The sequence below is a fragment of the Seriola lalandi genome, unplaced genomic scaffold (genome assembly GCF_002814215.2).
Source record: "Seriola lalandi dorsalis isolate HSWRI2012SDOR001 ecotype SW California unplaced genomic scaffold, Sedor1 jcf7180002054872, whole genome shotgun sequence".
Taxonomy (NCBI): domain Eukaryota; kingdom Metazoa; phylum Chordata; class Actinopteri; order Carangiformes; family Carangidae; genus Seriola; species Seriola lalandi.
In genome coordinates, this window is record NW_019525425.1 from 284,923 (window position 1) to 299,961 (window position 15,039).

At 41.9% G+C, this 15,039-nt stretch overlaps 1 protein-coding gene across 1 annotated transcript in view; it reads right to left on the reverse strand.

The window, feature by feature from the left end:
- Positions 1–7,906: 7,906 nt before the first annotated feature.
- Positions 7,907–15,039, reverse strand: part of cntln (centlein, centrosomal protein) — an 80,652-nt gene continuing 73,519 nt past the window's right edge. Inside the window, exon 27 of the mRNA XM_023428191.2 lies at positions 7,907–8,714. Coding sequence (XP_023283959.1) covers positions 8,604–8,714 — 111 coding nt within the window. The 3' untranslated portion in view covers positions 7,907–8,603. The remainder of the gene's footprint in view (positions 8,715–15,039) is intronic.

A 15,039-nucleotide genomic window follows, 5' to 3' on the forward strand; every position in this document is an offset into this window, starting at 1 on the left:
CAGATACTATTGGACCTTGTGGAGACATTTTTTTGTCAACTGTATTTCTGTCTTTAAATCATGTTGTTTGTTAGTGCTATTTACGTCTCATTGTGTGAAGCTTCAGATAACTTCCCACATTCCGGTGGACAATAAGATTCTCAAGTATGCAAATCAAACGAGAGAATTAGTATCGCCTAAAACATATCAAATTATAAACTCGACTTACTAGTGTCACCAGTCAGACAAAAAAGTCGTAAATTAATTCATACAACCGACTAGTGCGTAACGGTTATGCGTAATGGCACAAAACACTTTAGCACTATAGCTGCTATGCCGCAATATGGGACAGTGTGGATGAGGTTTATGTCCAAGCGAATTCAATTAGATTTTTTAACATTCGCCTATGGACAACAGTGGGATTGTGAGCTTTAATGTGGGCATTAGCGCTGCACACACGCGCACTGTAACACAAAACAATGCATACAAGGGAATTCGTATTTAGTATTTAAAAGTACATATACATATTTAAACACGAAACCCTAGGAGTAATGCGACCTGTGGTTCTGAATTAAAGCTGAGAAATCCCCAATTTGTCAGCTCAGCCGCTGCCCCTCGACGCCAGATGGTTGAACGATTTTGGTAGGAATACATGGGCGGGCAGACAGTCAGAGACGCATCCCATATGGCCAATACCACAGCCCTGGAATAAGGAGCGACGATCACCAAATAGACAAATCAACTCCTAAATATGGCCATATCTGTTTCCGTGACCGTATAGGCTACAACAAACCGAGGCGGTATATTTGAGGATGTTTCCATGTAGGAAAGAAACTCTACAGCCAATGACACACCCAACCTTTAGGATATAACTCATTTGTGAAGTGTTATATTTATTTATCTTCAATTATCATCAAAGCCTTTAATACAACTGATCTCTTTTGATCCTGAATAGTAACTGCCAGGTGATGAAAGGCAAACACAAAACGTGCACATAATTAGTAACGACTGTCATTAATGCGTATAATCATGTATACACAGACTGAGTGCAGGGAATGGAAATGTCACTGTATGTTAACTTTCATAACGTAAAAAGCTACGAATGTTCCTGCAGCTGCGGTGTTTTGACTGTTGGACTGTTCTGTGGGGAACCAACCCACACAGTACACAATGCGCAGGTGTATTTAACATTAACAGTTAAATACACGTGCATATTTCCTTTGAAAATAGATTTATCAATTTTACAATTCATTTCTTAGGTCCTGAAGTGCCAGCTCAGTTATCATCATTGTGGTTTATTTAATGTAATATGATAATTAATTTTTTGATAATTAATTTTTTTTTCAATTCTCCACTCTTGTAATGATCAAATCCATTACGCAGTAGAAAGATTTTAACAGAGCTACTTAACAATTAATGGATGCATTTGTCATGTTAGTGGCGCCATCTTCTGGCTAATTTCTGAACACACATTCAGACAGACGGAAAAACAAAACCAGAATTATCTATCATGGATCTATCTACACCAAGACAACAAAGACAAGATGATGCTTTCAGTTAAATGTCAAAAGGTAATCCTGAAAATGTGCCATTGACAGCAGCTATCAAATTGCAATGGTAATTAGGTCAAATACAGTTGATGTATGGGCCACCATGGGCAATGGACCTATAACAAGAATACATTTTTAAGAGTCAAACTTTCAAAACTAAATTTCAATATCCTAAGTGTATAGAATATTTTATGCAAACAGCTATAAAATTTTAAGTTTCGTATGTTATATTATGCAGGCCCATGCACAGTACCTGTCCACCCCCAGTAAATGTATAATCACAAACTATGATGTTTTGCTACCATCTAGTGGCAAGAAATGATGCAGCATGGATGATAAACGTTAAACTGCCATGCAACACACAGTGAGCTGTATTACACAAGTTCCAAGGTGAAAACAGCACACATACAAGTCTATATCAGATGCACTGTAGCAACCTTGCATGTCAAACATTTATTTTGTCTGAGGGGCTCTTACTGGCGAACAGAGAAAGTATGAGTGATGCATCAAACCGGCTGACAGTGACCTGAGTGCAGTTCTTTGCTCAGTCTTCCTGCTCGCTGGCCTCGGCGGGCAGCTCTGATAAAGTACTCGGTCCCACGGCTCAGTGAGCTGTATGTGCGTGTGTGGCCCGAGGTGAGTGTCCATTTGTCTTAACTTGGGAGACGATAAATCTCACCTGTGCTGTACAGACAGATGGAGGCTGAGCTCAAGTGAAATATTATATTGTTGCCATTAACTTTATTACACTGACCACTGGTCTCATCTTTGTCACCAGCACTGACTGAAAGTTGGAATAGTAGCAGTTTCTGCTTCACATATCAGTAGCATGTTCGTGTACAGAAAGAGGGGGTGATTTTACATGTAATATTTATTTCCAGATATTTTGTTTTGTACTACTTAAGGCTGTGGTAATGACAATTTCTTCTTTCATAATTATAACCTAATTATAGGAATTATTTTAAAGCTTTGCAGGATATGTTGAGTGCCGACACTAGATAAGCTTCATCTAAGACAAAATCTGTTTTCTGTGCCACTCAGACAGACAGATAACCCTCACCTGCAGATCGTCAATAATCAATATCATGAAAATAACTATCAATCTGATTTTCCATCCTCATATGAAAGAGATACTTGAAGTCTCTCACAGATAACAACTCATGCCCAACCTGAGGGGGCTACCCATCATTTTCCAGCAGAGCGGTGTGGCCTCAGACTTGGAAGTGTTGAATCTCAATTAGACCTGGAGGTCACAGTGTAATGAGGTCTACAGAACTGTATCATTTGCCAAAAGCAGAGATGCAGAAAGTGCTTAGTGCAGAGACAGACAGCTCCTCATCTATTTACTGGATGGCAATAGTCATGTCAGCACACACACCTATGGCAAAACCTGTAAGTGACCCTAAGGACTTGATCATAAGATTTGACCAACTTCACAAAACATACAGTATGTAGACTGAATGGTTTAACCTCCCTGACCCCTCTTGTATCTATGAACCAGCTCTCTAGTGAAGATGTTTGCCATGACTAGGACTGCATTTGCATTGCAGTTGGCTGGGTCATCCCTTCCAGTACTGTGGTATAATCTTTCCTGAGAGGGCTGAGCAGTGCGATACCCCAAAGACCGGGGTACACCCTCCCGTACTCTTCTTTTTTTAAAGAGGGTACATCACCCATCTTTATCAATTAGTAAGCGCTCACACTGATCTTTACCTCTGCATGACATCGGTAAGGTACGTGAACTAAGACAGGCCGACAAATCCACAGCTGTCAACATCTGAGAGTGAATCTCATCCACACGTGCCGATGCAGACATTTTGATTACCTTAGTGACCTCTACCAGAGAAATGGACAAAACGTCATCTCACCCTTTCAGCTCTGGGCCGCCCACAATGTGCATGTCGTCTGGTTCCTTACATCATCCTTATATTCTCAGTGGACGGCAACAGTTCTCCTCCGCTGATTATAACAGCAAGGCCTTGCCTCACTTCCTCAGTCATCTTACAGCTCAGTCTCTTTGTGGCCAAACATAAAATTCAACACCTGGACTCACCATAATGGGTCAAGCCTGAAGCTCATACATTTGCAGCACCTTATATATAGTTATATATTATTACAGGACGCCTCCCAGTGGAGGTTGGGAGGATAGGGGCAGACACAAAACACTGGGCTTGGAATCGCCTTGGAATCCTTAATCATCTTAATTGCTGTGTTTCATTTTTTACATTACTTTTACAATGGTAGTTTTGCCAAAGAGCACCTGCTTAACTCTCACAGTAAGTTGCATTCATTACCTGTATCTGTAAAACACATGTGAATCGCATTTCCCTGCTTATTTCTATTCACCTTTGAGGCAAAAGCCCACAAGAAACAGAGTTTACTTTTTGATATCAATTTTTAAAACATAAGCAAATGGTCATGTTTATTTTTCATCATAAATAAAACCCTTAACTACTTGCTGCAATTTTACATGTGAGTAAAATGTGTGCGTGTGTGTCGGTGCAGATGGAAAATACAGGATGTGCTGTGACAGCAGACCAGGGGTCATTTGTCACACATATGCCAGTCATGTCACTGGAGAGAAACAACTAACACACACCAGACCATGGTCATGTGTTTGTGTGTGTTTCGTAAGGCCTACCAATCCCCACGCCATCCCACTCCACTCAAACATGCTAATGTACCTGTGCTCTGCTCTAATTGGTCCCAGTGATGCTCGCCCTGCTCCACCTGTGTTCATGGGAAGCCTCCAGTCAGTCCTGCAGTCAGGCCCCCGCCACTGTGTGCGAGCGTGCAGCGCTAATATTATGCAAACAAACACTTCTTTGTTGTTTGGCACTTCTTGCACCGACCCGCCACTGTGGAAGAAAGGGAGAAAGTAAGTAAAGGGAAAAGGAGAAAGGCATGAGGGGTGGGTGAATGTGTGTGTATGTGAAGGGGGTGGTGGTGGTGCTTGAATTCATTAGTGTGATTACCTGAGGTGTGCTACTTTACAGGGGGTAATCTGCCAGCCCGCTTCATACCCTCCAAACTTCAGCCAGTCCGCTAATGAGTGCTTGGAAAAGTTAGTCAAGGTGGAGAGGTGCTTTGAGGAGCTATACACCCCAGACTAAGGTGTTATTATATATGCTGGAGCAGAAAACAAAGGATGGCTGCATTTTTATAATAGCCACGACCAATGAAGACTGTTTCAGCTGTTTGTTTTGATTCTGATTGCACATAGCTAAATGGTACTATGGGTAGTGTGAATGTGCCAATTGATGAACTCAAAAAAAAAAAAAAAAAAAAAACCCTGCTTAAAGCTTGGCACATTACAGTGCACCCAAGTATGACAGTTTGACTGATCTGTGATATTAAGAGCCACATTTTCTACACCATTTGAGACAACATCCCAGATTAGTCATCAGGACACGAGAGGGCTCAGGTAGTCACATTCAAAGAGTCGCTTCTCTCTGAGGTGATGTCGAGGACTGCAGCTTCCCTCCTACGCTCTAAGAAGAGGTGGATTAGAGGCCAGATCAGCCCCTCTCGCCTTCTCCCTCTCTCTTCTTTTTCTCCCCAGGAGCTCAGGCCATGGCTTTAGAGAGACAGCTGCCATGAGCAAGGCTTAGGACAGTCCATGGGGACGGAGAAAGTGAAAGTGTGAGCGTCAAAGAACAACAAAAAGTGCAGGAAGAGCGTGGTCACGATGGGCAAGACAAAGAGGTGAGAGGGAGAAAAATTCAAAAAGGGGAGCCAGAGGATATATATATATATATATATATATATATATATATATATATAGATCCTGTAACTTTCCCCTTCCTCTTGCCCTATGCCTCTGCTTTATCACACAGCATCAAAACATAGCTTTAGTCCCCGGAGTGGCTGGCCTTTTTATCTGCTCCCTAGCTTCCCACGGCGGGCCGCATCCACCCATAATCTGCTGCCGTTTCATGTCTGGAGCGCTGTAGAGGAGGATAAGGGACTTGTTCAAGTGAAGATCAATGAGGTTGTATACATAGCATATGTGCATCAGGAGAGTGAAATTCCTTTTTTCTTTTTAAGGTGGCATCTGATCTAATGAAAAAGAACATTATACATGGATGTATTGAGAAGCCATGTCTGAGACCTAAAAGTTTAACAATAATTATCATTAGGCTCTTGACTTAAATTGAAGCGTGGTGAGATTTTTGTCACACTGTAAACAGCAGCTACCTTTTGTTACTAAACCAGCTCTCTGTGGATCAAACATGAATAGACACAATAAAAACTGTAAACATGTTGCATTATACATTTGTCAAAAACACATTTGGCTGTATGTCACAAGCACCTTGTTATTTAAGACAGTGCCAAGTGTCTGTGCCTGAAAAATCAAAGCATACTGGTGTATTGGCAGCAATAGCCAGGGTGTGAAACTGTGTCAGTGAAGTAAGGGAAATCACCAGAGGCTGTTTTTCTATTCCTTCCACAGCTGGCTGACAAGATCTGCAAGGACTAATTGTGCATCAGTTGGCGGCTGCAGAAATTCTCGGTTTGTGCTTTGAATCTTCTTTGTACTGTGGGCTACCCGTCTTCCCACCCAAGTGGCACGCACTCACACCAGACTGAGGGAACTTAAAAGTGCAACAGAAAAGCCTTGGGACACACAAAACACAAACACACACACAAATACAAATCATCGATCGACCCCAAAGTCAACCAGTGACCCTGACCTCCTCTACCCCTCCAGGAACAATCTCCTGCAGGAATCTGTGGAAAGAAAAAAAAATACAGGAAAGTTGGATTTAAAAAGATGTCGGAGAGAGAGAGAGAGAGAGGGAGACAGAGAGACATAATAAAGACACTGAACAAAATGACACTGAGTTGATTGTGTTGGAATGAGTAAAAGGGGAAGGGAGAAAAACTTTGCATTTGGAACTGCTGATCAAAGTAATTCCCACAGGAAATCTCTCTTAATGAGAGCTGTACAAGGAAAGAAGGGTGGAAGACAAGGAGAGAGTGAAAGAGAAGAAAAGAGGGGTATGGCACGCCATTCCTACACAGGAAAAAAAGGAGATGAATCATACAGCACCTAGTGGAAGACATGGGTGTGTGTGTGTGTTTGGGGGTGGGGGGGTGGGGTGTGTGTGAAGGGTGTTTTCAAGATCGTTTTAACGTCTTCACTGAGGGAGCGTCAGAGGCAAGGCCAGGTTAATTAAACCCAAGGGAGTACCAGCTGAGGGGGCCCGCATTTGAATATGTCACAGAAATAGCACGAGTGTGTCAGCCGAAGCCGGATGGCGGGTCTCGGCGAGCAAACATGTTGACTATGCATTACACACTAAAAGGAAGAGAGAGAAATACAGACAGTCAGACAGCAAGGGGTGGGGGCTCCGAGATAATATGCGTGGCATCGATGCTGTGCTCTTTTATACCCACTGCGCCACCGGATTTCTCTGAGTTATTAATGTTTGTCATTAGCTGCAATACGCTGGAGGACAGTGACTCGGAAAAAAAAAAACTGCAGAAATTTATATGGGACAAATATTGACAATAGCTGGCTCCTGGGTATTGGAGAAGAAGAAAAGATGCAAACTATGTTAATGAATGGTAATTAACCACCAGGGTTTGTCTCTCCTGGATCCCAGCTAAATTGGTCCCCGAGTTGCAGCTAGAGACAGTCCTGGCCTAATCCTTTATTATAAAAAGATAAAGGAAAACGACATCATTAGCATATATTTGAGAAGGGAGGGGGGATTAAAAAGTGGAATTATTTCTTTTTAATTCCTGAACGGAGGATTCTTCACACTATTGTTAATTATACATAATAAAAAGAAAGGGGGAAAGTGGTAAAGAGAAAAACAAAAGCTAGGAGAGGTAAAGAAAGGAGCAAAAAAAAATAAGGGATGATTTTAAGGGAGGAGTGTGAGGTCTCTTGTGTAGGAAGCCAACTCAAGGACAGAGGAGACCAGGATCATGGTTTAATATTCAAAATGAATAATAAGAGAGGGAGGAAAAGGGAAACAGATAAAAGGGGTTGGAGGTAGATATGTCAAGGATGGACCCACTCCTCTAATACACCCCTGTGCTGCGCTGTGCTGTGTGTGTGCTCATGTGGACCCTTGTTAATGATGTCAACAGCAGGGGTCACTTGTTACAGACAGGAACCATGCCAACAGTCAGCTGCCAATCATGAGAGAGGTGTGAGAACCCTGCTGTTCACCAGAGCATCCTCAGTCACCATCACACACTGACTAACAGTCCTTTGAACTGCTGGAACGAACAAAATACAAGAGAGCATTTAGACAGGAAACAAGACCATGAAATTCGTAACAATAAATGCCGTCTTTGAAGAAGAAAATGTGGACAAAAATATGAGAAATTCGTTTTTATTTAGAAATTAAAAAGAGGGTTTCTACAAGAAAATTATTGATTATTATTATTTAGCATAATTGCCTATTAAAATATCAGCAGAACAAATACTTAAACAGTAGGAGCTATAACAATTTGTATTATTTTAAGCATCTCAAATAAAGTTAATTTACTTAAGAAATAAATACTTAGCTCCAATCATTGGATAGGGTTTGAGGGCAGAGAAATCGGGTCTGATAAATGGATCTAACAGTGAATACTCTGATCTGTGCTGCACTCTAGACTTTCTCAAAGTGTCGACTTGGCATTGTTAGGTCAAGTCCCTGCACCCTTAGGTCCGTGAGGTGCCAAATAAATTAGGGGGAGAGGTAAAATAGAGTAAAAAAAAAAGTCCAACTTAAACATTAGCGTAAGCATTTGCCTTATCACCCCAGGTCTGCGTTGAGAGTGGGGGAGAGTGGCTGCACTGTAAATTAGCTTGGCGCTAAAGGGCCCTGTCTGATAGACATAGTGCACCGAGCGCTAACACAGATGTCGAGGGCTCATTTACAAAAGCCGGGCTGCTGTGTTGCGCCAGTGGCCCAGAGTGAGTCGACAGCGCTTTTCTCACAAATATTGGTTCTGCTGCCCCGGCTCAGCTTGGCTCAGCCCAGCTCCCACTGAGTAGGAGCCGGTGAGGGAGAGAAGAAGGGAGGGAGAAAAAGAAGAGGATGACAGTTTTCCCAGCCTCAGCCCAGGGAGTCAGGCTTTTTCGCTGACTGGTGTTGTGAGCGTGGCCAGCTCTTCTGTCAGCACTTTCCTCTCCTTCATCTTCACGCGCACAGCCTCCATTAGCTGGCCGGCAGAGGGGATCTGCAGGGGAGGGGAAGGATAGAAAAAGGGTGTGGGGGCAGTGGTAGAAAGGGGTTAGAGAAAATGAGGAAAACACACAAATACACCACTATTAAAAAAAGCCAGATTTTGACACCTGGCAACTTTTCAGAAAGTCTATTTGTTGTCTTGTGAAACTAGAGAACCTCACATGGGGCCTGCGGACTTGTGAAACTTTTGAGGGACCATTCACATTGAGTGTTTTGACAAAGCAATTCATAAAACAGGCAGCACAGCAGTAGTTTCAGCATTTCATTTCACACTTTCCTTTTTTTCTGAGTGTCCATTCTCAATCAGTGATAATCCATGATTCTTAAGTATTAAAAGAAACGTTTTATACGTACACAGTAGGTATTTTGAATCAGATCTATTGGCCAAGTACATTTACGCATACACAGAATAATAAACAAAAACATGTAGCTAACTTACTAACTGTATTTTTTCATTGAAAATGGACTGTGGATTTTGTATCTCAGCTTTCATTGGAATCACGTCAGTAAGGGATCACCTCATGGCCAATGTGGACAAGAGGAATGATTACAGCAACTAAACATGATACATATGGGTTGTGGGAAATATTTTACGGCAAACTGAAAAAATGTGACGCTGCCATTTAAGTACAGCATAATGGAAACCATTGCCTTGTTTCGGTGGGGCTGAAGACAAACTACACTTTCCCTAGAAGCTTAAGTTGATCACTTTTCAGCAGACATGCCCTGAAGCATAATTAAAACAGCCTATGCATCACTGGGGACATTTATAGCATTGTTGTGTTTTTACTGGACTGTATCTGTCCTGGGAAGGGAAGAGGATGAGAGCTGATGTGCATTAAATCATACAGGATTACAAAGGTTGAGTATGCAGAAATTTCTATGTGTGTTTTCTTAATTTTTGTTGTGCAAGTGCTGGAAAGGTGAAAATAAAGTGGTGGGCAGGACTCTCCTCAGTCTTTGGGCCTAATTGTGTTTTTCTTCTGAATCGACACAAGGATTTTATGGTCATTAGGGCGCCTGATCAAAGGTAGACATTTGTACTGTATCACCCATAAATATTCACTTCAAGTTATGTGCCTTTTATAAGCGCCTTTTTTTTTTTCAAGCAAGGGATTCAAATTAATTCCCTGAGCAATTTCCCAACTCACATGGCCTCAGATGAGAAGTGGACAGGCCGAACTGAAAATAGTGACTGCAATATTATAAAATGTTTCACTTTTCATCTCTTAAAAGAGAATGTGAAAACATAAACTACTGAAGCATCCAGACAGAAACAAGCTGACACAAGCCTGAAATGCTGCAACAAACTTTACTGTATAACATCTCCAGGAGGGAATACGAGGTATCGTGTTGCTTTGAAGTGATTAACACAAACTCGCAACACATATTGGAATTAGGTCTGTAGCTGACATGTTTTAAGGACACAGAAAAGCACTATGATGTGATTTGAAACCATCATCTTATCAATTTCCAATACATCTGGAGAGTGAGTGCCTCAGAAACTCACATGCACAAAAACACACACAGTCCCCCTGCCCCTTGACACCTCTGTCTTCTTCATTAAAGGTAACAGGAGCTGGGAACACAAGGCCTTGTGTGCTGGGAAGTGTGTGTGAAAGTGTGTGTGTGTGCACACTTGAGCGTGTGCTGTACAGTGGGGAGTCAGTTCCAGCAGCACTGGATGCATCAAACACACAGCACTATTCCTCAGAGAACCACTACATTGAAGTAACTGCTGAGATATCTCCCTCTGCCTCTGTTCTCCAGGGAAAACTCACTCTATCTGTTTTACACACACACGCACACGCACGCACGCACGCACGCACGCACGCACGCACACACACACACACACACACACACACACACACACACACACACACACACAATTTCCTGATCAGCTAATTGCGCTTAGAGCCACTAACTATGCAAACAACCCCCACTAAAATAGAGACACAGCCACAACACAAGGCTCTATGGGACAGCAATGTGGGAGACTGGACTGGATCATTAAAAGTACAGATATGGGAATATGGGTAAACAACACTAACAGGTAAACATGATCTAGATAAATCTAACATGAGTACGATTTAAGCCTAAAACATTTTAAAACTACAAAAGAAACCCTACTTCTACTTTCAGTTTCTTCATTTTTTACAAGTACTTTTTGGAGGATTTTAAGTCTTTATCACAGACAGTGGGGAGATGACAGGAAATGAGAGAAGGATATGCAACAAAAGTCCCTATAGTCCCTATACTTGAACTGGGTATGTTGCAGTTCATGGTCAGTCCTGAGCACAGGTATGACAGCATCAATATCTTTATAATGATTTGGTTTGTTTTTTATAGTTGATGCATGTCACCAAGTACAGTGAGACACCTTTCTAGTCTCTTGGTTAAAAAATGATTCTATTGAATTAAAATAAAATACCTCTTGTTCTGATTTGTCTCCCTGAGGTTTGAGACTCACATCGTATTCACACTCAGGCTCACAAATGGGACAAGCAGGACTATCATGCCCTTTCATCTAACTGCCACATTTGCTGGGGACCGATACCCTGCAGGGTGGTTGGAGGTAAGCTGTGATGCAGCTGCTCTACTGGATCCCCTGGGCTGCTTAAGGCAGTGTTAGGAACTGGCAGTAATGTTATGCTACAGTTGATTTAGCTGGGCCCCTGTCCCCTTTGGCAGCTCAAGCCAGCACCAGCGCTAAGCAACACAACCACTGTTTTGCAAGAGGTCCTGTCCCCTTTGGCAACAATGAAATAGCTACTGTAGCATTAAGCCATGCTAACTCACATCCATTACTATTCAAAAGGCCCTAAAGAACAGACCTTTTGTTTAGGTATGATCTCATGAACATGTTTCAGAAGTGAATGAACGTGTTAAGCCACTGACACTGACAGTGTGTGCGTGTGCATATATATATATATATATATATATATACACACACATATGTGTGTGTGTGTGTAGGTGGGTGGGTGGGGTGTGTGTGCGTGCATGTGTGTGAAAAGACAAGGACAGGAGCTGCAAGCAAAAGGTGTTTTTATGAGCCAATTAAATGACATTGCTACTCTATAGCCTGGGGCACACCTTAAGGCAAGGAGCAGCTCAAAGCTGCAGCACTCCAGTGACCATTGTCTGGTAGTGGCATTACACACACCAACTTTTTTTTCCTTAAAAGATCGATCATTCCAGCTCTTTTGTCTTCTCCCTTGGAACGGGTTAGCGCAATTATTTCCAAGGGCCCAGTTTGTGAGGAGCTGTAGAGATTGTGTCAGACTGCTGGATATCTAAATGAGTAAGAATGAGGAGGGAGGGGGAATCAGGGAGCCTAAAAGAGATATAAGGGTGTACATCATTCAAATTTCTGCTTTTGCTCAGCAAATAACAACTGAGTGTTTTTTTCTCAGTCATTAACCAGTTTACCACCTTATCAATATAATATAATTATAATATATAACTGTAATTGCCATATATAATTCAGTAGATGTTGCTGCTTAATTTAACTCCAATATTCTACGGTTGACGTGACTTTTGGGTCCTTCAAAAGTCCTACAGGAGTATATACCTGTATACCTGTAACAACATCATAACTAAAATACAGTATATTTGTACAGTAATAAACAAAGATGTATACTACAGCTTAATTTCAAAATAACTCTAAAAAAGTAAGGTGACATTTAACTGGAATGACATGGGTTTTTCCAGAGAGGTGAAGGATTCCTGTTAGAAATCTTTGTCCCTGGCTGGTGAGCTGTCTCCAATCTAGGCCACTATTCAAGGTAAGGGAGAAGTAGTTACAGTAGTTTTATCACAGAGGGGAAAAAACAGCTCTTTGATCTTTGATCTTCTCACTTTTGTTTGAAAATCAAATTTATCAAACGGGGGAATAACAACAACAACAACAACAACAGCATGATAAATAGATTTAAAAAAAAAAGCCCAAGCACAAAGGCACCATACTAAGAAGTCTTGCATTTGATTATCTCCGATAATGAATATGTCACATTTGCAAAAAGGGGCTCAGGTAAGAAAATCACTAAAGCACCGACAAGCCTATTCTCTCCCTCTCCTTCGTAATTACCTACCCCTGCAGCGGAACAGATCCCTCTCTTTTCTCCCCTTTAGGCCACTAGAGACTGATATGAAAGGGAATTGGACACTTGGGGCCACAAATACTGTAATTAAAAATCTCTCCTTTTCTTGATACGTTGTTTGGAAACATCATTTCAGTGCGCAACATGCATTTGTTAGGGATCTGACCTAAATACACCCTAGATTAAACACAGGAAAGCACCGGGTCTTTGTTTCAGGTTCCTACTCATTAAGTGTGAAAATTAGGTGATTCAGGCACGACTGGGGTTTAAATATAGAAAGGTGATATCCATACAAAAGAGATGCAACCTTTAGGTAGAATCCAGCAATCAAGAACACACCCGTGATTATGGCTCATTGGCCAAGGTAATGCACTGGGAAGTAGTGACAATCTACAAAAGTGGCTGTGCATTGAGCAAACTGTCACATACAAAACAGGATAGTGGTTAAAAAAAAAAAAGAAAAGAAAAAAGATTGCCTTTCAATGTTTGTTCAGAGACATAAAGGAATGTAACACGTCTAGCCATTTATTCAGTGAGGAAATTGATTATTAATTCTCTTTCTGTGTTAATTTTGAGAGTCCACTGTGCACCAAAGGACGGCCCTTGGGTGCAATCAGACTGGCAGTAACCTTTAAAGTCCATACCTCAAGAACAATAATATTATTCACCTGCCTATTCCAAGCAATCTAAACGTGCTGTTTGCTATACTGTAGCTTGCCAGGTTAAGTAATGACCCCAACCCTTTAATGTCAAAGGAACAGCACCAATAAGCTACATCTGCTGTTTGTATTCATGTGAATTACAAGTCGAACACACTGAATAAGTCACATTGTGCAATGGCATCAACAACTTTAACACCAGTCTCCTCCAGGGAACCTCCCTCCACTGCTCCAGTGTCATATTTACAGTACAAAGGCTCAGCTCGAGTCCCCTCCACACACATACAAACATACTTACAGAGACAAAAAAAGAGTGGCTGATTTAATTAGTTCAATCATTAAATGAGGCTTAATTAGAGTCACTTTCCTTCAGAGAGAAGTGTGGGACTCAGAGCTGTTCCTTGTCATTACAGAGGCATAATGAGCCACACAACACAAGACTCTACCCCTCACCCTCACAGCACCGACAACAATAGAAAACTTTCTCTGTACATTAGTAAGGCAGGGAGCCTTTGATATGTTTAATACTGAGGGTTAATGATGTAATGCCCTATGAAGTGCCAATATAGTGAGAAGCTTTGAAAAAAAGTGACACAAATAGATAGTTATTTTATGTCATAAAAATGATGCCATTTACTGTTGGAGCAATGAGCTACAGCAACCTCTCCCCAAAGTTCGATAAAGGTTTGAAATTACAAGATTCATTTCAGCCCTGTAGTCCATCCATAAACGCTTTTGTTGTTTTATAACATGTCCAGTCCAGATTGGTCCAGCCTGTCTCTACTACTGTCTTAATGTAATGTTCACCTGCTTGTTATAGTTTGGAGGCTGATAAGAAGTGATGCTTGTACGTCTCCCCCGGGTGTGATTGTGAGGTAAATATTAGCGGGCCCTCAGCGCCACCCCATACCAGTAAACCAAACCACTGTCCTCTCATAAAGAAATCAACAGAGTCAATGACTTTTTAAACGTTATTATGCTGTCATGAGGCTTGAGATGGGTATATGTGTGTACAAAATGAGTCTGAAAAATGATCTGGAGGGAATGTGTGTGCTTGCGTGCATGTGCACACGCTTGCATGCACATGCTCCTCCTGTTCATTATTGGCCAGCAGCAGAAGCCAGTCATTTCCCTGTCTTCATAAAGACTTGGCCCATTAAATTCTACCTCCAGTCAATAATTAGGACTCCACAAATAAACCAAAGGCAATTAAATCAATGCTTCCCCGGGTCGGTGCCTGGACCCCACAGCCCACATGGACACTCCATCTTCACTGCTGGCCTTATTCATGGTGGGTTGCTGTGGAGCCATACAGTGCACCCCCTGGCCTGCTCATGATTATTAGATAGCACCGTCCCTCGATCCTGGCTATGGAGCGCTGCTTATGGTGGCTCTCTACTGAGAGGCATAGGGTTTGATTTCATTAACTCACCAGTGGAGGTGAGAGACGAGGAAATGAATGCAATGTTTCATTTGGTTTTGAGTGGACATGTGGGGCAGCGGAGAGGGGGCTCCAGAAATCTATGCCACTTCCTTGGCATGAAGGGAGCAGTAAGTC